Raw genomic sequence first — 22,207 nt, 5'->3', positions numbered from 1 at the left:
CAGCCTTCCATCCATCCGTGGTCGGTAAAATGAGTACCCTGCGTATGCTGGGGGGTAAAGAAAGGCCGGGGAAGGAACTGGCAATCCCACCCCATATATACGGTCTGCCTAGTAAACGTTGCAAGACGTCACCCTAAGAGTCGGAAACGACTCGCACTACAAGTGCGGGGACACCTTTACCTTACTCTGAGTAGGCCTAGCATTGGCTACAACCCTACCTTTCAGGTGCGACCCTCCGGATGTTTACTGAACTCCAACTCCCATCAGCCCCAGCCAGTACAGCCAATGGCCAGCGATGACGGGAGTTGTAGTTCAGGTGCCCCACACCTGCAATCGGAAACGTAAACCTCCCACATGGAACGGCGGCGGTAAGCGCCTGAGGAGCAAGCAGGCGCGGCTGGGGTTGCTTCCCGCCGGCCGCCTCTGCCCTCTGCATACAGTATCTGGCTCGCCAACCTGCCGAGGCGGCTTCCATTGGCTCCTTCAGGGAGGGCCGGAAACAGCGAGGTCAGGCCTGGGCCGCGGCGGTGAGGGCTGGCTCCTCCCCGGAGGAAGGTGAACGGGCCGAGAGGCCGCCCCCGGCGGAGAAGCTCCGGACATGAGCGGGCTGCAGGCTGCCGCCAGACGAGACAGCCCCGGCGAGGGCAGCAACGGTGGGTTGTGGGGAGCGAGGCGAGGGCGCCTCATGTGCGCCGCGTCGCCTTATCCGTGTGCGCGCTTGTCTCCTCAGGAGTAAGCCTTAGTGGGCTCCGCGGGATTCACTTCCCACGTCACGCGCGTGTCGAAGTAGGACTGGAGACGGCAAAGGCTTGCTGGCCCGGCCGGAGGACAGCTCTTTGGAGCCCCGCACGTGTCAAGGGAAGGGCGAGGAAGTTGCGCGCTCCCCCCCTCCTCCCCAAAGAACCCTGGGAACTGTAGGGTGCCGGGAGTTGTAGTGCTGTGAGGGGTAAACTACAGTTCCCGGGATTCTTCGGCGGTGGTGGGTGGGAGCCATATAAGTCTGCTTGAAGTGTAATTAATTATTGCATTTATAGCCCAGCTTTTCTCCTCAAAGAGCTCAAGGTGGCGTAAGTGCTTCTTCCCCTCCTCACAACAACCCTGTGAGGGTAGGTTAGGCTGAGAGGCAGCGATTGGCCCAAGCTGAGCTCCATGGCAGAGTGGGGATTTGAACCCTAGCCCTACTCCATCACTCCAACCACTGCACCGCACTGGCTCATGCACAAAAGTATGGTTATGTTTACTCCAAGAGTTTTTATTTCTGGGTTCCTTTGAGAGGAAGGATGGAATAGAAATTTAATTATTATTCTTAATAATAATAATAATCTCCCCGAGTTCAGTGTGTCTTACTCCTAGAAGTGAATGAGGCATTGGGAGCGTGCCATTGCAGCTTGCTGCTTTGCAGGCTGCAACCTTGAGCTTGTTTGCTAGGGAGTAAAAAAAATATCATTGGGTTGTATCTCCTGTTAATCATACTCAGAGTAGACCCATTGAAATTAATGAGAATGAGTAACTTACATCTGTTAATTTCTTTTTTTAATTATTGATCGAAATATGACTTGGCCAAGATAACAACATTGAGAAAAAAGAAAAATGTTAATAATGTAAATAGAGCATGCAATAAATAAGAACAGTTTGTAAGATTAGCAGATACATTGCAACAATACTGTTTTATAGAGGGAAGAACTGAGGCAGAGAATGAGGCTTGTGGCAGGATAATGGGAAAGTGGAATTTGAGTGCTATTATTTCCCATAAATCTTTTTTTGTTTGTTTCTACCGTGCTTTCTGGGCAGTTGAGAGGTTTTGTGGGGTTGTTGTCGTTGCTGCTGCTGCTAGCACTTCAAACTGTATCTTGGAAAAGTTGAAATAAGTCCCAGAGGCAAAACCAGAGCTCCTGCAAACAGATGTGTTTATGTTTTGATGTGATTTCATAGGTGCATTTCCTACGTTGTATGTAGCACATGTCATCACTGACACCACCCCTCAATTACCAAACCTTTAAAAATGTATTATTTTGGACTATGTAAAAGAAAGGCTGCATATTCATATATTTCACTTAATGTAGCCTTTAAAAAAAGGAACAGGAACCAACCACCGTTTCTCTTACAAGGTAACTCTACAGCCCAGTCCTATACTGAATTAGGCGTGTTGTAATCATAAGAATGTACGACTCTGGTCCAGGTCTTGCTTGCAGGCTTTCCATAGGCTTTGGTTGGCTACTCTGAGAACTAGGAGGGCACTTCTTATGTTCTGAAAAAGAGCCCTGCTAGATCAGACTAAATGTCGTCTAATATTCTTCTTCTCCCCAGTGATCAACCAAATGCCTCTTGGAAGCCCAAAAACCTTTGAATGTGTGAGAGTTTGCTTGTTAACTTCTTTCTTTTTTTGCAGAGGTTTTCCTTTTTGACTCGCATAATGTATTGCCAACTGTTGCCTTCCTGCAAGAATTACCCAGTTACCAGTCTATGCTGAGGAGGAGAACTTCAGCTGGAGGGTTGCGGGACTACCACAGTTTAGCACGGTCAGCTTCTGGAGAGACCAGAAGTCTCTTGCAAGGGGCTGGAGCAGGGAGTCCAGTCTCCAGGCAACCACTGAAAGAATATGCATTAACTATTGCAGAGAAGAGACGATTACGGTGAGTGAGAGAGAAACTCTATAACAGTTGTGGTATTGGGGTCCATTTCTGGTTAAAAACTATTTCTGGCATATAGATTCTCTTAATTTCTAAAATTATTTCCAAATGGCAGTAAGTTATTTTGCCTCATATTCAAGGAAAACTGGGTTAAAATGAAATAAGTGAAAGAAGCCAAATCTTTGAGTTAAAATGAAAAATTAATTCCATAATAATGAAAACCATAGTTTATCGTGAGAGCTAAGGCCTGTTGAGGGAAAACTGCAAGTTAAGGACCTTTTAACATCAGTTCCATATAAAGCCATTCCATATAAGCCGTAAAAACTTTGCACAATCTCACATATTATGTTTACTTACAAATTACACTCCATGCACCCACACTTTGCCTTGATCTTTTAGCTCAACACTGAACTGGCGGGAGGGATGTATCCAGACAGAATTCTATAGGTGCATCTTCCCCAATCACTTGCTATAACTGCACCTGATAAACTATACAAAGCACAGTGCTCTTCTCAAAGACAAGAGACGTATTTTCCAGATGTATTTTCACCCCAGACTTCAACTGGTTTATTAAACATATGGTCTGATCTGAAACAAATGGGAGGCTATGTGGCTTTTTTTTTTAACAAAACACAAAATTGATGCGTGAAACTCACTGATACCAGATGTATGTAATGATGCAAAGCAAATGAAGGTGGCATCTCTGAGGGAACATTAATTGCAGGAACTGTCCTCTTTAGTTAATAAATATTTAGGAAGATAAACAGCTGTCAATTCCAGGAAGGGGGGAGACCCAAGACAGCCTAGCAATCTGAAGATTTTTAGGATTCAAAACAATGGGAGTGGCTTGTCCTAGAGCTTCAGACTTTGTTCACTGCAATGATTTATACGAGTGGCTGCCTTTTTAAAATACAAATAGCACAAGTCTTCATTGGGATGAGGCATTGGGAACATTATGGTTCTGTCTCTTCTTCACTGACTTTGGATTTATTTCTGGGACCTGTGTGAAGTGCTTGTTTTGACCTATAAAGCCTTAGGAACATTATGGCTTGACACTTCAATATCTATAAAGAAACTCCTCTTCTCATATCTACCTAACCTGGGCACTAAGATCGCCAGGTTGAGTGGCCCTTGGTTTCTATGAAGTGCAGATAATGGCTTCAAAGGAGAAGGTCTTCTCAGTGGTGTCCCCTCCCCCTGTTTATGGAATGTCCTCCCTAGAGAGGTTCCTGTGTCACCTTTGTTGATAGCTTTTTGGTGTGGACTAAAGATGTTTCTGACCTTCAAATGTTCTTTTAGTGTTCCCTCATTTTAAATTAGCCTTATGTAAGACAGATATTGATCTATTTTTTGCCTCTGCTTTTAGCATGATGGTGTTGCACATATAAGATTATTCTAGGTCTCCATATAACTGGGTGAATTTGAATGTGTGCTAGGTGGAAGCAATACACTGAAGAACTCTATAAAAGAGATGCCAGGAGGACATGATGAAGAACCGGAAATTTTAGAATGCGAGGTGAAAGCTGCTCTTAAAATACTTGGAAGAAACAAATCACCAGGAATAGATGGCATACCAATAGAGTTGCTACAAGCTACTGAGACTGAATCTGTCCAAATTTTGACATAAATTTGTCAACTAATATGGAAAAATAAACAATGGCCCACAGACTGGAATCGTTCAATATATATCCCACTTCCAAAGAAAGGGGATCCCAGAGAATGCAGTAATTACCGAATTATTGCCTTAATATCCCATGCAAGTAAAGTAATGCTCAAGATTCTACAACAAAGGCTCTTACCATATTTGGAGCGAGAAATGCCAGACGTCCAAGCTGGATTTAGAAAGGGAAGAGGCACCAGAGATCATATCGCAAACATAAGTTGGAAAATCACCCTGTGCTGTATAGATTACAGCAAAGCCTTTGACTGTGTAGATCATGAAAAACTCTGGAATGCTTTAAAAGAAATGGGGGTGCCACAGCATTTGATTGTCCTGATGCGCAACCTATACTCTGCACAAGAGGTTACTGTAAGGACAGAATATGGAGAAACCAATTGGTTCCCCATCGGAAAGGGTGTGAGACAGGGGTGTCTTTTATCACCCTATTTATTTAATCTATACGCAGAACATATATGGAAAGCAGGATTGGACTAAGATGAAGGTGGTGTGAAAACTGGAGGGAGAAATAACAATAATTTAAGATAGGCAGATGATACCATACTATTCGCAGAAACCAGTAATGATTTAAAACGAATGCTGATGAAAGTTAAAGAAGAAAGCCCAAAAGCAGGACTACAGCTGAACGTCAAAAAGACTAAAGTAATGACAACAGAAGATTTATGTAACTTTCCAGTTGACAATGACATTGAACTTGTCAAGGGTTATCAGTACCTCGGCACAGTCATTAACCAAAATGGAGACAATAGTCAAGAAATCAGAAGAAGGCTAGGACTGGGGAGGGCAGCTAGGAGAGAACTAGAAAAGGTCCTCAAATGCAAAGATGTATCACTGAACACCAAAGTCAGGATCATTCAGACCATGGTATTCCCAATTTCTATGTATGGATGTGAAAGTTGGACAGTGAAAAAAGCGGATAAGAGAAAAATCAACTCATTTGAAATGTGCTGGAGGAGAGCATTGCGCATACCATGGACTGTGAAAAAGACAAATAATTGGGTGTTAGAACCAGAACTGTCACTAGAAGCTAAAATGATGAAACTGAGGTTATCATACTTTGGACACATCATGAGAAGACATTTCATTAGAAAAGACAATAATGCTGGGAAAAACAGAAGGGAGAAGAAAAGAGGAAGGCCAAACAAGAGATGGATTGACTCCATAAAGGAAGCCACAGACCTGAACTTACAAGATCTGAACAGGGTGGTTCATGACAGATGCTCTTGGAGGTTGCTTACCTCCTTGTTCTGCCTCCGAACCAGAATGGGAAACTACAGTGACCTGGGACCATAGTTTAGTGGCAGAGCACCTGCTTCGCATGTAGAAAAATCCAAGTTCAATCCCCGGCATCTCCAGGTAGGGCTGGGAGAGACCCCTGCCTGAAATCCTGGAGAGCTACTGCCAGTCAGTGTAGACCAGCCTTTCCCAACCAGTGTGCCTCCAGATGTTGTTGGATCACAACTCCCATCAGCCTCAGCCAGCATTGCCAATGGTCAGGAAAGATGGGAATTGTGGTCCAACAACATCTGGAGGCACACTGGTTGGGAAAGGCTGGTGTAGACAGTACTGAGCTAGATGGACCAATGGTTTGACTTAAGCAACTTCCTAACTGGGGGTTCAGTTGGTTTGACAGAAAACTATAGTTTACGGAAACTATTTTGCCCAGTCCAGACATCAAAACAGTGCTTTACTCAAACCAAGAATTGATGAAAGAATTGGAGAAGTGAGAGGAGGAAGAGGAGTGAGCATGCAAGCCCGAGTTCTCTTCTTCAAGTAAGGACTTCTAAAACAACTGTACATCCTTGTATTAGCAAACTCAGGGTTGGAGCCAAAAGGGGCCACTGAGAAATAACTGGCATCCTCGGGAAACACTGAAATGTGGCAAAATACTTAAAAAAACAAAGCCCAGTAACCTCCCCCCAATGCTTAATAAGTACTGGGCATGCTCAGTAGAATGTCAGTGGGGGGGACTGGAAAATGGAGGAAGGAAAGTGTGTCTTGGCTTTCTTGAACCCCTGACAGTAGTATTCTGTAGACAGTCATGGTTGGCTAAAATCTCAAACAAGATCACTCCTGTTAAGGGTTAGGATACCCTGTGTTGTTGTTGTTGATGATGATGATTATAATAATAATAAATTTATATCCCTCCCTTCCTCCCAGGAGCCCAGGGTGGCAAACAAAAACACTAAAAGTACTTAAAAAACAAGACTTCAAAACATATTAAAACAAAACACCTTTAAAAACATACTAAAACAAAACATCTTTTAAAAAATCTTTAAAAAACAAATTTTAAAACATCTTAAAAAGCGACTCCCGCATAGACACAGACTGGAATAAGGTCTCTACTTAAAAGCTTGTTTAAAGAGGAAGGACTTTGTGTTGTGTGTCCCATGTGTAAAGCTTTATTTTATTTTAGGTCTGTATATACTGCTCAATATTTAGAATTGCTAAGCAGTGTACATTAAAACATAGAGAGAATAAGAACAATGTAAATTCATCCTAAAATCCCCCCAGAAAACTACCTTAAAATGTCTATGGAAATCGCGAAGAGTTGTCAAGCACCTGAAGTTCAGTGGAGGGTGGGTGGCTTAGTCAGAAGTAACTCAGATTGTAGTGATGAATTGCTTCAAGCTTGCAACCCTGCTTTTTAAAAAAAGGATCTTCTGTGCTTAGTACTAGGTCCAAAGGCATGTCCCACGTGGGAGGAAGCATGGGACATAGTATAAGACAGCTTCTTATGTTTCTAAGTCAGACCCTTGGTCCATCTATCTCAGTATTGTCTACACAGACTGGCAGCAACTCTCCAGGATTTCAGGCAGGGTGTCTCTCCCAGCCCTAACTGAGGATGCCGGGGATTGAAACAGGGACCTTCTGCATGCAAGGCGTGTTCTCTCCCCCTGAGCTCTGGCCCCTTTCCAACAAACAGAGCTGCATTTGCAGACATCTGAAGCAGATCTTACTGAACTTTTTTTAAAAAACTGTATTTTCATTAGTTCTGAAATAGAACCCTGGATGCTCTGACTATGGTTTGTTTGTTTTTATCTTACCAGGGACATTCAGGAGGCCAACATCAGATACCTGTCAGGGTGGCATCAGTGGAGGCAGACAAGCAGCAAATCATGGAGGAAATTTGTAGAGGATACCAAAGAACTCTCATCCTACCTGGAACTTTGGAGACAGGACATCCGCAGCATCGAGGGCATGTCCTTTATCCTTTTGTACCTTATTTGACTTTGCTCCTTATTTTAAACATGTCTTTTCATGTTTTATTTTAGTTATTTATTTAGAAGATTTATAAGCCAACTGATTAAAGAGCTGTTCCAGCGGTGTACAAAAAATTGTAAATAGGACATAGATAAATCAACAAACCGGTTAAAAATAAATGTGCATAAAACCTTTAGGGTTAGATTACTGCGCTGTGTAATACAGTGGGGCTGTCTCTGGAGACAGTGTAGAAACAGCAGCTGGTGCAGATTTTGGCAGCCAGATTATTGACCGGGACCAGACTGTTCAAACATACAACACAGGTCCCCTCCTGGTTCCTTCCTCTTTCAGCTCTTCCATGTTTTTTTTAACTCTCGGGCTGTACAGTAACTCACTTGGCTTAAACTAATAATAAAAAATGAATATATTATTTAGATAGCTTATGCATCACTTCCCACACAAGAGTCTCGAAGCAACTGACAGCAGTAATGCATGCAAAAAGTAGAATACATAAGTCGATTTTAAAAACAATGCACTAAAAGTTCACCCACGCAAGTCAAGCCACAAGGCCTCCCCCTGCCACCACAGGATGAAGCAACTGCTGCCAAAAATAGGCGGTTCAGGTGCTGATCTGAGCCTTGAAAAGAGGAATTAGAGAGGGCATCGCTCTTCCAACTTCCTCCTTCAGCTCTGTGTACTGTTCGAGGGGGTGGGGGAGGTAGCCATCTTCACCATCTCATAAGGAAGGGGACAGTAAGGGGGAAATGCCTCGAAAAATAAAAATGCATTGGTCATCTTTCCAGTGCCAGGCAATGATTTGCCAGGCAAGCCTCTCTGGGGAGAGTGTTCCACAACCAGGGGGGCTACTGCTGGAAAGGCCTGGGCCTGTTCTGTCATCGCCGCTCTCCACACTTCTTTTGGAGACAAATTCTTTGAATTTAGCCATGGTTTGGTTTAGCGTTGCATGCGAGTGAAGCCGTTAAAAGGGGCCCACCTTTCTTCCATCATCGAACTCGAGGCAGGTCACATGGGGTACCCTGGTGGTCCGCCAACCAGGCTCAGACCTGCTTCGCTTCAGCAAGGTAGCTGTACCATTTGCCCTTACTCCATTGTTTTACATTAACAGTAAATGTGTTCATTCATCAATGGAATCTGTCTCTTCACAGGGAAATTTGGCACTGGGATCCAGTCTTACTTCTCCTTCCTGCGGTTCCTTGTGATGCTGAATATTGTGATCTTTCTCCTTGTGTTCAGCTTCATCACCCTTCCCAGTGCCCTTTCCAAACATGGAGCTGTCAACAGTAGCTATGTTAAACTTCCTCTGAAGAACATAGGTAACAGACGCTTCCTAGTGACCTGCTTTCTGCAGTAGGATTAGAATTTTGATGAGCAACATGTTTTGTTCTTTTTACTCCTTCTGTTGATTTCTTTTAAAAAATCTCTTTTCTACAGAGCAACATTGCACAGTTTATGTAGTTAGTGGTACCAAAGGACTCATTTACTTCTACAATTACCTTATAGATCTGCTGACTGGCACGGTAAGTAATTGAATATATATTCCTAAATCCAAGAAGCATGTTGGGGGGGGGGAAAGAGGAGGGTTTTATTAGAAGGTAGAATGGCTTCCCCCACCCCCTGCCCACCTCAGTCTTCCTTCTGGGAAAAGTGGTGAGGGCTGTATTGGCAGGGAAATACTTTCAAGCTAGGCTTCACAGTAGAGAATCTTAGGCTGCATACACACACCATACATTTAAAGCACGCACACACACCCCAAGAATCCTGGGAACTGGTTTGTTATGGGAATTGTATCTCTGTGAAGGGTAAATTAATTTTCCCAGGATTCTTTGGGGAATGTGCTTTAAATGTATGGGGTGTACATAGTCATACATACCATACAAGCACTAACCTCGTGTAGACTCAGCTTAGTAAACAAGAGTGGCTGTATACCACAAGAGTGCCACAAGAGTGGCCAGCATGGATTTTTCGCATTCTGCAGTGTTAAATTGAAAATACCCCTCATGCCATTCTGCTGCTTCCCATAAGCTCATTTCAAAACAAAACCTTACAAAACGTATAGTCCTGAACTCAGAAATGCTTGAATAACAACTCTGTAAATTTTCATGGTGATACACAAAACAGTCAGAGAGAATCAAGAGTTCAAAGTGTAAAAAGAGAGAAAAAAACCCCGACCCCTGTTGGATGTTTTTCTATCAGAGTTCTCACAATTTGTTGAAATTAATAAAAAATCAGCCATGTTCACAGAGTACCTGTAATCCTATTACTGACCTTGCCCCATACTCTGACTTCCATCTCCTGCAGTTTAAAAGTTAAAAAAATGCCTGGCAGATTTTTAATTAATTTAAGAAATTTAACATTAAAGTCAATAATAAGCCCGGGCATGCTCTGTAAGAACCAGTTGTAAGTGTTCTAAAAGGCAGACTCACAGCTGTGTGGCTTGGATAATCAGGGGGCCACACCCCCACCAAACCTTTATTTCACTTTAGACAGTCATGGCTTCCCCCAAAGAATCCTGGGAAGTGTAGTTTGTGAAGGATGCTGAGAGGAGACTCCTATTCCCGTGACAGAGTTCCAGTGGCCAGAGTGGTTTAACTGTCAGCCACTCTGACTGAAGCTATGTGGGGGAACAGGGCGTCTCCTAGCAACTCTCAGCACCCTTCACTAACTACACTTCCCAGGATTCTTTGGGAGAAGCCATGACTGTCTAAAGGGAAATAAAGGTCTGGTGTGGATGTGGCCAGGGACAGCTTTGGTTTACATTTGGGTGGGAGGCTACATGTGCCTGCTGTAGAATAAAAGGTGAGGGGAAACGCTGAAAAGAATGATACTGTTCTCAATGTTTTCCTTTCGGAAAGGAAAGGAGCTTTCCCTCTGCCCAGTGCCCACCCACCCAATCTCCTTCTTGCCCTCCTCCTCCCCCCTCCCTCTTCCCTCCTCTCTGCCCCTCCCCCAGTCAGCACCTATCCTAAGCCTGATTGCACAGGAATAAATCCCATTGAACTCAAGCATGCAAATAATCAAACCAGCCCTCTCCTCCTCCTCCCTCCTATCCCCTCCCTCTTGCCCCTTCCTCCCTTCCTTTGCTCCCCTCCCCATCCCCTTCCAATCCCCTCCTTCCCCCCTCCTTATGCTCCCCTCTCCCCTCCCTTCCTCCTCCCCCATGGTCAGCTTTACCTATCCTAACCATGATTACAAGGGACTAAATCCCATTGAATTCAATAAGCATGCAAATGATCAGACCTGCCTTTTCCTTTCCTCTCCTCTCCCTTCCTCCTCTCCTCTCCCCTCCTCTCTTCCTCCTTCCACCTCCGTTGCCCACTCCAGGTGTCCCTCCCTCCCTCTTCTCCTCCCCCCCCGGTCAGTTTTACCTATCCTAACCATGATTGCATGGGAGTAAATCCCACTGAACTCAATAAACATGCAAATGATCAAACCTGCCCTCCTCCTCCGCTTCCCCTCCTGCCTGCTCCCATGCCCTTCCTCCCCTACCACTGCCCTTCCTCCTCCTCCCCCCGTGGTCAGTTTCATGATTGCACAGGAGTAAATCCCACTGAACTCAATAAGCATCCATTCTCAGCAAATTTGCACAGGATCCCATTTCTTACCTCCCAGATTAAAAAGCAGAGAAATGCACTAATAGGCAAAAAAACCAGAAGCGGTTTAAGAACATACCTATCGATATTTCTATCAAACTTTAAAAAGCAGGGAAATTGGGCAGCTATAGTGAATGCACCAGGAGAGCAGGAGACCTAACCTCCTCTCAGATATTGTACTGTCTTACAAATTTGTAAAAATGCAAACACAATTTGGGAAAAAATTGGCAATGTGTCTCTGAGCATATGGTGAGTATTGGCAACACTTGCAATCATCCCAAATAACAGAAATAAGGCATGTGCTGTGCTGATCTTGTTTAGCAGGGAGGAAGCAACAATATTAAGACAGTTGATATCTTTCAGATAGTCACTTTAAATATGTTTGATTTACTTTGCAATTTTAGTGAAGTTTCCTATAGCAAATCATTTTCTTTTGCTTCTGTTTCTGTAAATATGTGAAGTACAGCAATCAGGCATCCTAAACATTTCTGATTTCATTTTTAATTTTTTTTCTTCCAACTGTAACATGTTTTTTTTTTAAAGTTTTATTTAATTATTCCTTTTTTTTTAATGACCCTCCTGGTAGAATTTTTCTCCCCCCCCCCAAAAAAAGCTTAGGGTAGTGTCCATGGTTCCAGGCTCTCTTTCCTTGATGGAACAGCTTGAGACATAGGGCGGAATACAAAAAAGGAGCTCTGTTAGTGCAAGGACTTCTGGCTGCACAATGGAACGTCCTTGTCCTCTCTTCAGCCCCCACATCCCCCTAACTCTGTTTTAGGGGTTCCCTCAACTCTCTGGAGCAGATTTGGGGAGGGGGCATGTAGAGAGGAGAGGTGGAGGAGGTTCTGCTGTGCAAACAGAAATCCTTGAGCTAGTGGAACTGCTTTGTTGAATACCACCAATAGATGTTAATACCAGCATTGGATCCTGTGTTGCTTGTCTCTGGAGAACACTTTGGGACCCTTCAAATTTACCTCAGTTTATACGGGTGAAGGCTTTTCTTAATAGGCCAAGGGTCAGTGGATGCTGGTGGCTCCAGTGTTAAGAGGGGCAGTCAATCTGCTCCGGGTTTTAGCCTGAACTTTTTGGGAAAAGGTTTCAGCACCTTGGCTAGCTCCTTGGAAGTTTGGTCTGAAGCCTGGAGTGGATTCAGTATCCCACTGATATTAGAGCCACCAGCCTCCACTGCCCAGGGTAAAAAGCAAGTGTATTGCTTTGTTTGGGGTGCAAAGTCACTGTGGGACTTCTTAGCAGGTGGTTTGCAAACAGCTGTGTTTGGCATTTGGCAAAGTCTCCAGAGCATGACTGCTAAGCATTGTGTGTCTATATGTAGCAACATGACTTTCTTTTGTGCTATCCTCTTTCAGGGTTTTCTTGAAATGACTGGTCTCTTTTATGGCTATTACACAGTAGATACCATCTATTTTAGCCTCCTGAAATATGAAGTGCCGCTTGCATATTTGCTGACCACACTGGCTTATCTTTCATTAAGCTTTCTCTGGATCGTGAAAAGGTAAAGCTAACTTGGTGTGTGTGTGTGTGTGTGTGTGTGCGCGTGTACGCTGCAATGGCCCATCTGAGTCTTTGCAGCTGTTTTTGTCAGCCCATCACCAGCATAGCACAATAGAAATAAGCTTAATAAAAGGTGTACTGTGTCCCAGGTAGTTTTCAAGGATTTTTGAGATGAGAAATATAAAGGGCTTTGCATGTTTCTCACAGATCTATAGAAATGAATAATAGGCCTAATAACAATAAAACCACAGTGAGGTTTTTATTACCAGCACTTTTCTGAACAGATTAATGGCTTAAGAACCATTTTGTCAGCCCTACGTTGACAGAATGACCAGAATTTTCCTGCAGATATCTTGCTTGTCATAGGCACATAATGCTCTTTGAGAGATGAGCTGTAGTTCATAACATGAGAAATCTGCCATAGGTCCCATAAACCAGGGGGATCTGTTGCATTCCTGACACTGATGGATTACAGCTCCCATCATCCCTGAGCACCGGCCATGTTGAATGGGGCTGATGAAGTCCAACAATATCTGGAGGGCCTCAGGTTACCCATCTGTGCCATAAACTTCTCAGTTGGGTTCAAGCGATCCTTTGTCACCAGGATTCTGCTGGGTGAATTAATGTGACTTGGTCTCTTAGGCTTTCCCCTTGCCATGAGAAGAAGTGAACAAATGTGCTGAAGATCCTGCATCTACTTGATTGTGGGATGCCCCTGGCCCTACGACATGGAGTCTGCTGGAAAGTTGGTACTTATCTCTCAGGGCCTGGGACATACCATGTTCCAACTAAATACGGGAGTTTCTTGTTCATTGTTCATCCTTGCTTGTGACCTGTCTCAAGTCTCTTTTCTCCCGCTGCCGAGAAAGGATTCTAGGGATGCATTTTATGTGATTGATAGGAAGTAAGTCATGTGGCTTGGTGGAATAGTCTTATCTAGTGTGTTCCCATTTGTTTTTCTCAAACACTTGTGTCTGGCCTTTTCATTGATGTCAACTGCTACCATTAAGATGCTAATATTTTCAGACGGTACATGTGCTCCAGAGGCTCCTGGCCTTTCTGACCTTTGGGATGGTGCCTCCTCCTAGAGCCAAAGTTTGCTGCTTCTCCAGGAGGAGGGACTACTCAGCTCCCAGACCAACTCTGCCTTATGAGCTACTTGGTTGCGCCAAGTGGTGCTCCTAAAAGCTCAACTCTAATAATATGCACTATTGTTTTATTTTCTATTTTTCTTTTGTGCAGCTTTTCCATCTCATTGCTCTTCCCTTCCTGGCATGTCTTAGATAGAGACATCAGAGCTTTCATTTCTTAGTGGTTAAAGGACTTTCAGCAAGGACCCCCCCAGAGATATCGCTGAACATTCGCTTGGTTCCATTCGCTTGCTTCCATAGATTATAAGGGTGACTTTTCTATTCTGGACACATGCAAGGCAGCTACAAGAGCTTCAGGTCACACTTTCAAGATGCCTCTTCATTGGCTGATGCTGCCTTTGGTTCTGAAGTTCTGAGTTAGCAGGGCACTGTTCTTCAGGCAGCTCATCCTCGAGAGAGTCACTGGTTGGTTGACTCGCAAGGGTCAGGAATGTTGTCCAGGAGCCTCTGGAGAAAAACAGAAATTTTCTTACAGTGAATTTCTGTTCTTAGAGTCCCCTGTAGGGTGAACATCCCCCCCTTTCTGGATCACTGCATCTGTCTGTCTGTGTTTGTGTTTATTCTGTTTTGACAGCACTGTGAGGGAGTTGGGGCAGAGGTTCCTGGGACTAGTTGCTAGCACTTCCTATGTACCCCTGTATTTCTATTCCTCATGATAGTTTGTCTTGTTACTATGGTTCATGGCTAATGTTCAACATACTTCAGTTATTCTTTTATTTATGCCGAGGGCATAGTTCTCTATTTTCTTTCTCTTAGATGAGGTTGAGGAGGTGCATGCTCTGCCAGACTGGTCTGGTAGTTGGGTGGCCCTTCCCCCTGGAGAAGCAGCGATGTTGATTGGTCCTGCCTACAGGCTCCAGGAGGAGGTGCCATCCCAAGGGTCAAGAATGCCTCCCCCAGGAGACTCTGAGAACAGACGTTCACAGTAAGAAAGTCTGGTTTTTTTCTTACTTGATAAAGCTTTCTAAAAAATTGATGAGTACTAAAATGGCACGCTGCTGTCCTATATTGGCTAGGGTGCCTTGTGTGGGTGTGTCAAAGTCTTTGCTGCTTGAGCTCCATGGGGCTTGCTTCCTAGTGAGGGTGTGAAGGATTGCACTGCAAGGCTGCAGTCATATGAGCACTACTTGGCAAGAGCTTCACTGCATGATCTGTATGTTGACTCTGATTGCTAGACTGTACTGCTAGAGACTTATTTTGGGACACTGAATATCTGAATACTCCCCCATCTTTAAAAAACGAAATAAGCAACAACTCTGCCTATTAGCCATCTCCATGACATTCTAGTTTGTATGCATAGGCTATGTTTTTCTTATATAGGAGAGCATTCAGAAACACTGTGTTGTCAGTTGAAGTTGTACAGTAAAGCAACAGAAAAACCATGAAACACCAATTGTGTTTTTTCCCTTCAGGACTTAATTCTGAATGTGCCTGTGTAGGATCTGACTGTAAATGAGTGTACTCTTTCGTGTACTTGTACAAAAATTAAAACATCTTTATATTGCTAATGAAGCATTCCATTTTTTAAAAAAACACATGGGGATATCTTTGCTAGATCTGTCGAAGGATTCAAGCAAAGCTTTGTACGCAGTGAGGATCAGTTTCAGAGCTACTGCAACAAAATATTTGCTGGCTGGGATTTCTGTGTCACGGATGTAAATGCTGCACGGCTGAAGCATAGCAGCTTACACTATGAACTTAGAGTAAGTATGTCATTCCTTCGATTGCCAACGTTCAGGCAGTGAGTTGCAATTGCTAATGCATCTAACAAGACACTACCTAAGCACAAGAGGAAAGGAGAAGCAGATTTGGGGGACTCCCAAGGTTTGCAGAAGTACAAAAACAAAATATTTAGGGGGAAAAAACTCAGGGTGGGGGAACCAGCACAATGGAGGTATACTTGGGGACCTTGGAATGCTGACTGACTGGTAGGGCTAGTTAGTAACAGAAAAGTAGGTGGAATTAATAGAATGGAGTGGCTGGAATCTTGAGCGACAGAACTCTATGTTGCAGGTTTAAGGGGACTTTTGGCCCTCCATGTGTTGCTGAACTACAACTCCCATCATTCCTGGCCATTGGCTGTGCTTGTCAGGGCTGATAGGAGTTGTAGTTCAGCAACATCTGTAGGGCCAAAGGTTCCCCACACTAGCTATATATGTTGATAGGCATGAAATAAGTGAGAGAGAAATCTAACTAAATAATAGTTAGAGCAAGCCATAGCATATAATAAGAAGAAATGTAGAAGAAAAAATTGACAAGCTACTCTTTCCGTGTAAATCTGCCCAAGTGTTCAATGGGGCTTAATCCCAGGAAAGTGGATGTAGGATAAATAGTAATATAGCAAGCATGGAGGAGAGGACATTAACAGAATGTCTCCAGCATCTCTTCTGGCTGCCTTGCCACTAACGGAAGAGTTAAATGCTATTCTTGTTATACATCTGTTTTTACCCTCCTTAGGGATCATTTGACCAAATATAGTGTATGACTTTAAAAAATAATAATTGGTGAATTAATTTCTGTTTACAGACTGACTTGGAGGAAGAGAGGCTAAGGCAGAAGGTAGCAGAGAGAACCACCAAAGAGAAAATGCGCATCTATTGCTTGAGGATACTCCTCAATTCCACAGTCCTTGCTGTTTTGTCAGCTTGCTTTTATTCTATCTATAGAGCAACAGTCTACTCGCAAGAAAACATTTCCCACGTAAGTGGCAAGGCAGATTTTTTTTCAAACTGTCCCACACAGGCTAGCAATGACAATAAATGTGGAGGCTCATAATAAGCGTACCCTATGGCCTGGCAGCGCATCGCGGGGAACCCAGACCTGCACAAGCTTCAAGCAAATCACGCGAACAGCTGAATCTAAGCGTTGTGGCACTAGGATGCACAGGAATCTCCTTAGAAATAAACGAGGTAATACCAGCAAGAAGAGCAAAAACATCAAAAACCCAAGGACCAAGCGTTACAGCAAAATGAACTTTGCCAAACTCTTTCGACTTCTAGATGCCACCCTCAATCGGAAGAGTGCACAGAGGACGAAACTTATAGCATTCTCAGAACGGACAGAGGAAGGCACCCAACCAACTATAGACCTATTAGCTTGCTGAATATTGTCAGCAAGCTATATGCAAGTCACTTACTCACAAAATTACAAGCTTGGATGGAACAGGAAAATATTTTGGAGGAGGAGCAAGCCTGCTTCAAGGCGAGTCGCTCCCCATTGGATCATGGCTTCGTCCTCCAACAGCTTGTTGAAAAATACACTTCCAAGCCAGGCGGCGCCCTCTATGCTGCTTTCATTGACTTTAAGTCAGCATTCGATCTCATTCCAAGAGAAAACTCGAATCCACCAATATTGACAGACGCCTATTAGCATTGATTCGTGGGTTATACCAGAATACCCAGGTTCGCATAAGATGTAACAATGCTGGCAACTGTCTAAGCCCATTGCCACCCAAAAGGGAGTTAAACAGGGCTGTATTTTAGCCCCTACATTGTTCAACGTACATATCAACTCCCTAATTAAAAGCTTGGTGTTGTGCCCCTCGCATCATCCTACCCTGTCAAACAGGCCTCTTTCTATCCTATTATATGCAGTTCTTTTGTCCCTCACAAGTACTGGCCTCACAAGTACTGGCCTCACAAGTAACGCCTGCTCAGAGCCCTCACCAGTTACCGTAATAGAGAACAGTTGGTTATTAACCACAACAAATCAAAGGTCATAATATTTACTAGGAAGAGAGTGAAACATTGATGGCGATTAAACGGTACCCCTATAGACCAAGTATCATCATATAGGTACCTTGGGATAACCCTTCACTCCTCGGGAGCATGGCATCTACAGGCAAAAAATGCCAGGGCAAACGGTATGAGGAGCACAAAGGCACGTCTCTCCTTTTTTTACACGAAGGGTGGCCAACACGTTCCATCTGTGCTACAGGTAATTAGCGCCAAAGTCAGCTCTCAATTACTTTATGGTGCCCAGATAAGTGTGTATGCCAAACACACCTCCTTCGAAACTATCCAAACTAAGTTTCTAAGGAACATACTGGGCACCCCCGTATGTGTATCGAATGACAACTTACGTCTTGAAGTCGGGCTGCCTATGATCGAGGCTCATATGTGGGTGCTCAAGTTTAAGTACTGGCTTAAACTGATCTTTGTACCAGTTGGTTTGGCTCCACTAGTGTTATCTGATGCGTTTCAGTCAAAATGGAAGAAATCACTACTCACCAAACTCTCAGCTTTAGGCTTTTCTCCTGCTAGTGTCCTCTCGGATGGTTTTTTCAAAGTGAAATCGGCTATCACCCAGAGAATATTCGATATAGAATTGAAAAACCATTTGCCTGTTGCTGGCTCCATCTCCGACTCTTGCCTTTCTACAAAAACCTTTACTTCTGCGCATTATCTGGCCTTCCTATACATCCCCAGACTTAGGAAAGCCTTCATGCTGGCCAAGCACAATGCCTTACCATCGGCGCTTTTAGAAGACAGATACCAAAAAATCCCATTCACAGAACGTTACTGCCCATGCGATGTTGGCGCAGTAGAGACTGTGAGCCACATTTATTAGAATGTTCTCTTTATCATGACCTCTGATGCTGGTTAATTACCCCCATACTGCAGAAATTCCCAGGTAGAGATGCCGTTTTCTGCGTACAATATCTTCTAGCTGATAAAAATCCTTTAGTTACAACTAAGGTTGCGAGCTTTTGTGGCGCAGCCATTAAATACAGAAAAACGTCCCAACCCAACGACTGTTATAGCTTATAGATTGGTTTTAGATTGACCATGTGTCAGTATACAGTCTGTTGTACTGTTAACTTTTTATACAGTTTTTTGCACTGTTAACTTCTTAATGATGTTTTATATTCTGTACTTTGGTCTCTGCTGGTCTTTGACCGTAATAAAGCAATGAATCAATCAATCAATCAATGTAGCTGTTTCAAAGGTAGTTGGTAATCTCACTACAAATACGATGCATCTTTGGAGCATTTTCAAACTACCCCAGTTTAAACATTGGCAAGTTGTTCTAGCAATCAAGCATTTGGGGAGAGCAGTGAAGATGGGCACAAAGGAGTCTGATGAGCTTGCACCTTCCCACTCGTGCAAGAGACAGACACTTTGGAGCAGTTAAAATAGATTTATGGGAGTTTTGTGGCTGGTGACTATGTTCATAGGAAACTGCCTTGTACCGAATCAGATCCTTGGTCTACCTTGTTCATTCTTGTCTGCAGTGACTGTCTGCAGCTGTCAAGGGTTTCAGGCAGAGGTCTCTCCCTGCCCTACCTGGAGATGCTGGGGATTGAACTTGGGACCTTCTGCATTCAATGTGGATGCTCTACCACTGAGCTGCGGCCCTTCAGATAAGGGGATGCTGTCAGTTAGCGGAAAGTACAATAGAAGGAAGAACCTGCAAAACTGGAGAAGCAGGGACCAGATGTATTTCCATCTGCTGGGGAAAAAGCAAGCTGTAGCTGCTAGTCTAAGATCAGGACAGCAGGAAACCAAACAAAGGCCTTGATGAGCAACAATTGCTGAGTTGAGGGTTTTGCAGCTACCCAGAAAATTGCACACCCCCCCCAATTTCTTTCTTTCTGTCTATGCAGGACAACAAAACGAGATTTGAGGATAACCTCTTAGTGCAGTACTTACCTTCTGTGGTGATTACGATGGCCAACTTTATTGCCCCGTTAATTTTTTCAGTTCTCATCAAATTTGAAGACTATTCACCAGCCTTTGAAATTCGGTTAACGCTGATGAGGTAAGCATGCATACTGTTTGATTTCCTAAAGCAATATTGAAATAGTACCTTTCTACCTCTATGCACCCACCACCACATTTTCTGGCATTCCCAAGCCTGGTAGTCCCTTGTGGATAAGGCCTCCCTTATCCTGCGTTCTTGTGGCTTGCCAAATTCTCACTCTGCTTGTGCTCCCAGCTGCTTCCCTACAATCTTTTGGCGAGAATTTGCTTCTCGGTCTTCATAACCTGGTGATGTACTTCTTCCTGCTTCAGTCCCGATCACTGGCCCATGCAGACAAACTCCTTACCCAGTCCCTCATGCTATGGACCCCTTGACTGGCTTTATATATCTGGTCCTCTCTTCCCTACTTCCTGCTTTTCCTGCACTGTTAAAGTGTGTGTGTGTGTGTGGGGCTATTACTAGGAAGGGAAAGTTGCTTTCATCTGTAGGCCTTGTGTGAATTCATCCATTCCTTTAAAACCCATTTTTACCTACATGGCAAATGTGGCCCTCCAGCCCTTTTCATCTGGCCCTCAGAACTCTCCCTAGGCCATGTCCCTCACCAGCTCTTTTCTACACCCTCCTTGAGTCATTTTGTGTGCCTGGAATGTGTTTTTGAACCATGATCACGCCTCTTGCTTGCCCTGATGAAGAGCTGGGGTGGGGTGGAGGTTGTAGATACCTCTGGCTTTATGTGAGTAGAATGTACCAGACTGCGCAAAAGTAAGAGCCCCATCAATTGCCCTGCTCACTTTTGCCTTTGACCCCCACCCCCCACTGGCATGAAGCCTTCGGAAGATATGCATGCCTTCAGCTGAAAAAGGTTCTCACCCCTGTTTTTTTGGCACCAAGACAAACATGTTCTGCATTTAGTGTGATATTTATGCCTCTGCCCCTCCATGCTAGTAAATGAGGCTTTTGGGGCCGTAGGAGAGCCAACTTCCCCTAGACCCACAGTGTTGAGAGAGGTGTTGTGGTTATCATGATTTCCTCTTATTTCCTTTGTCCTTGTGCTATAGATAGGTGTAGACATAACTTTTGAGTGCTCTTGTCTCCTCTTTAATAGCCAAAACCAGTTTAACTGGAGGGGCCAACCTACTTTTTGCTGTGAGACAATGAAAAAAGACAATTTTAAAACTCTGCTTACAGGAAACTGGAACCAGGTTTCTCTACAGCACTGAACAATCTCACCTGAATGAGACAAGACCTACTCAGAGTAGACACATTAAAATTAATGAACAGCTTTGAATGCCACCCATGGTGTTATCTTTGCCACTCTACGCAACTGAGTCAGTGGGGAACCTTGTCATGTTGACTCCTCATTTGTAGGTCATAGGAGCCATTTCAAAACTGCGGATTGGTGGCTGGGACAGGAAGATATGTGAATTGAGGGCACGGCAGAAGGGGAGATTCCATCATGGAGTGAAACTAATGAAGTGGGAGGGGTAGATCTTTCCCCTGTGCTTTATAGATTTATGTGCAAAATAACCTTAGCTAGCTGGCTTCTTCTCCATGTCCTTTTTGATGAGAAGGTCTAAAGTTACATACTTTACCAATCTCATGGAAATCTGTTGCTCTGCTGTAATCAAGCTCCTAGGATTGCAAAATTCTTGTAGTATAAAAATTGGACTGTTAATTAGCATGTTCCCTCCACTCCCTCTCTTGAAGGTGTGTCTTTGTGAGGTTGGCCAACATTGGGGTCCTCTTGTTCTCACTGTGGACACGAATAAGGTCCTGCGCTAATGAAAAATGCAAGGCCTGTGGATACAACTATCAGCTCTATCCTGTAAGTAGATGTACATGTGAACTGAAATGAGACTTGTGAAACAAAGTATTCCATTTGCTCTCCTTGAATCCCTGTCAGAAGCAAAGAAGCCTGTGGCAGGGACTGCTCAGCCACACAGTGAAATGCTTTAAAGCTGGATGTGTTCACCATTCAGATTCTGGTGACTTTTGCTTCAGTGAGAAGAGGAGGCCGTGCTGTTTTGTCATTAAAAAATAAAAATAAACCAGCAGCTAGATTTATTCTGATAATCTCCTTGTCTCTCTTTTCAGTGCTGGGAATCTCGAGTTGGCCAGGAAATGTATAAACTGATGATCTTTGACTTCATCATAATTTTTGCTATTACAGTCTTTGTTGACTTCCCAAGAAAGTGAGTATAGATGTAAATGTAGAGGCATTTCCTTTTTTTTTTAACAGTTGAAACAGATTTTAGGACTGAAAGCACCCACTCTCAGTTTTTAAATAAATTGCTATTCCTTGTAATGTCCAAACGTGGGGAACTATGGTTTGTGAGAAATGATGATTAGTGAGAACAAGCCAGCATCATAATGTAGCTTCAAGTCTATCATTATGTTAAACTAACCACAGTTGCCTGAGTTTGGACATCACAGGGAACTGCAGTTAATGGTCTGATCTCCTCCTCGCAGGCATGAAAGAAGGGGGAGGGGTCTGGGGAGTATGAGCCCAACATTCACTGTGGCTCGTTTGCAGAGCAGGAAACCATGGTTTCCTGTTCTGTCTGAACTGGTCCAAAATATTTAACCTTCCCCATGTGAAACTCCTTGCTTCCTATACTAAAAGTTGAACAGTGAAAGTAGAGAGTTTTGAAATATTAAGTGGTTTATAACTGCTTTAAAATAAATGTGTCATAAGCCATAGAAAACCTTGGTTACACC

The 22,207-nt window shown here is 43.8% G+C and overlaps 1 protein-coding gene across 2 annotated transcripts in view; it reads left to right on the top strand.

The window, feature by feature from the left end:
• The first annotated feature begins 301 nt into the window (after positions 1 to 301).
• TMC7 (transmembrane channel like 7) overlaps positions 302 to 22,207 on the top strand; it is a 28,541-nt gene continuing 6,635 nt past the window's right edge. The window contains exons 1-11 of one of the 2 annotated variants that reach the window (XM_061599313.1): positions 302 to 653; positions 2,390 to 2,633; positions 7,359 to 7,507; positions 8,679 to 8,846; positions 8,965 to 9,050; positions 12,491 to 12,636; positions 15,342 to 15,489; positions 16,313 to 16,486; positions 19,392 to 19,546; positions 21,197 to 21,314; positions 21,584 to 21,681. In XM_061599313.1, coding sequence (XP_061455297.1) covers positions 599 to 653; positions 2,390 to 2,633; positions 7,359 to 7,507; positions 8,679 to 8,846; positions 8,965 to 9,050; positions 12,491 to 12,636; positions 15,342 to 15,489; positions 16,313 to 16,486; positions 19,392 to 19,546; positions 21,197 to 21,314; positions 21,584 to 21,681 — 1,541 coding nt within the window. In that variant the 5' untranslated portion in view covers positions 302 to 598. Of the gene's footprint in view, positions 654 to 1,095; positions 1,226 to 2,389; positions 2,634 to 7,358; positions 7,508 to 8,678; positions 8,847 to 8,964; positions 9,051 to 12,490; positions 12,637 to 15,341; positions 15,490 to 16,312; positions 16,487 to 19,391; positions 19,547 to 21,196; positions 21,315 to 21,583; positions 21,682 to 22,207 lie in introns of those variants that run through there. The other variant, XM_061599314.1, reaches the window with a different exon arrangement.

Source organism: Rhineura floridana, chromosome 17 (genome assembly GCF_030035675.1).
Source record: "Rhineura floridana isolate rRhiFlo1 chromosome 17, rRhiFlo1.hap2, whole genome shotgun sequence".
Lineage (NCBI taxonomy): Eukaryota > Metazoa > Chordata > Lepidosauria > Squamata > Rhineuridae > Rhineura > Rhineura floridana.
Note: the sequence above shows the minus strand (reverse complement) of the source record. Positions and strands in the feature narration are given on the sequence as shown.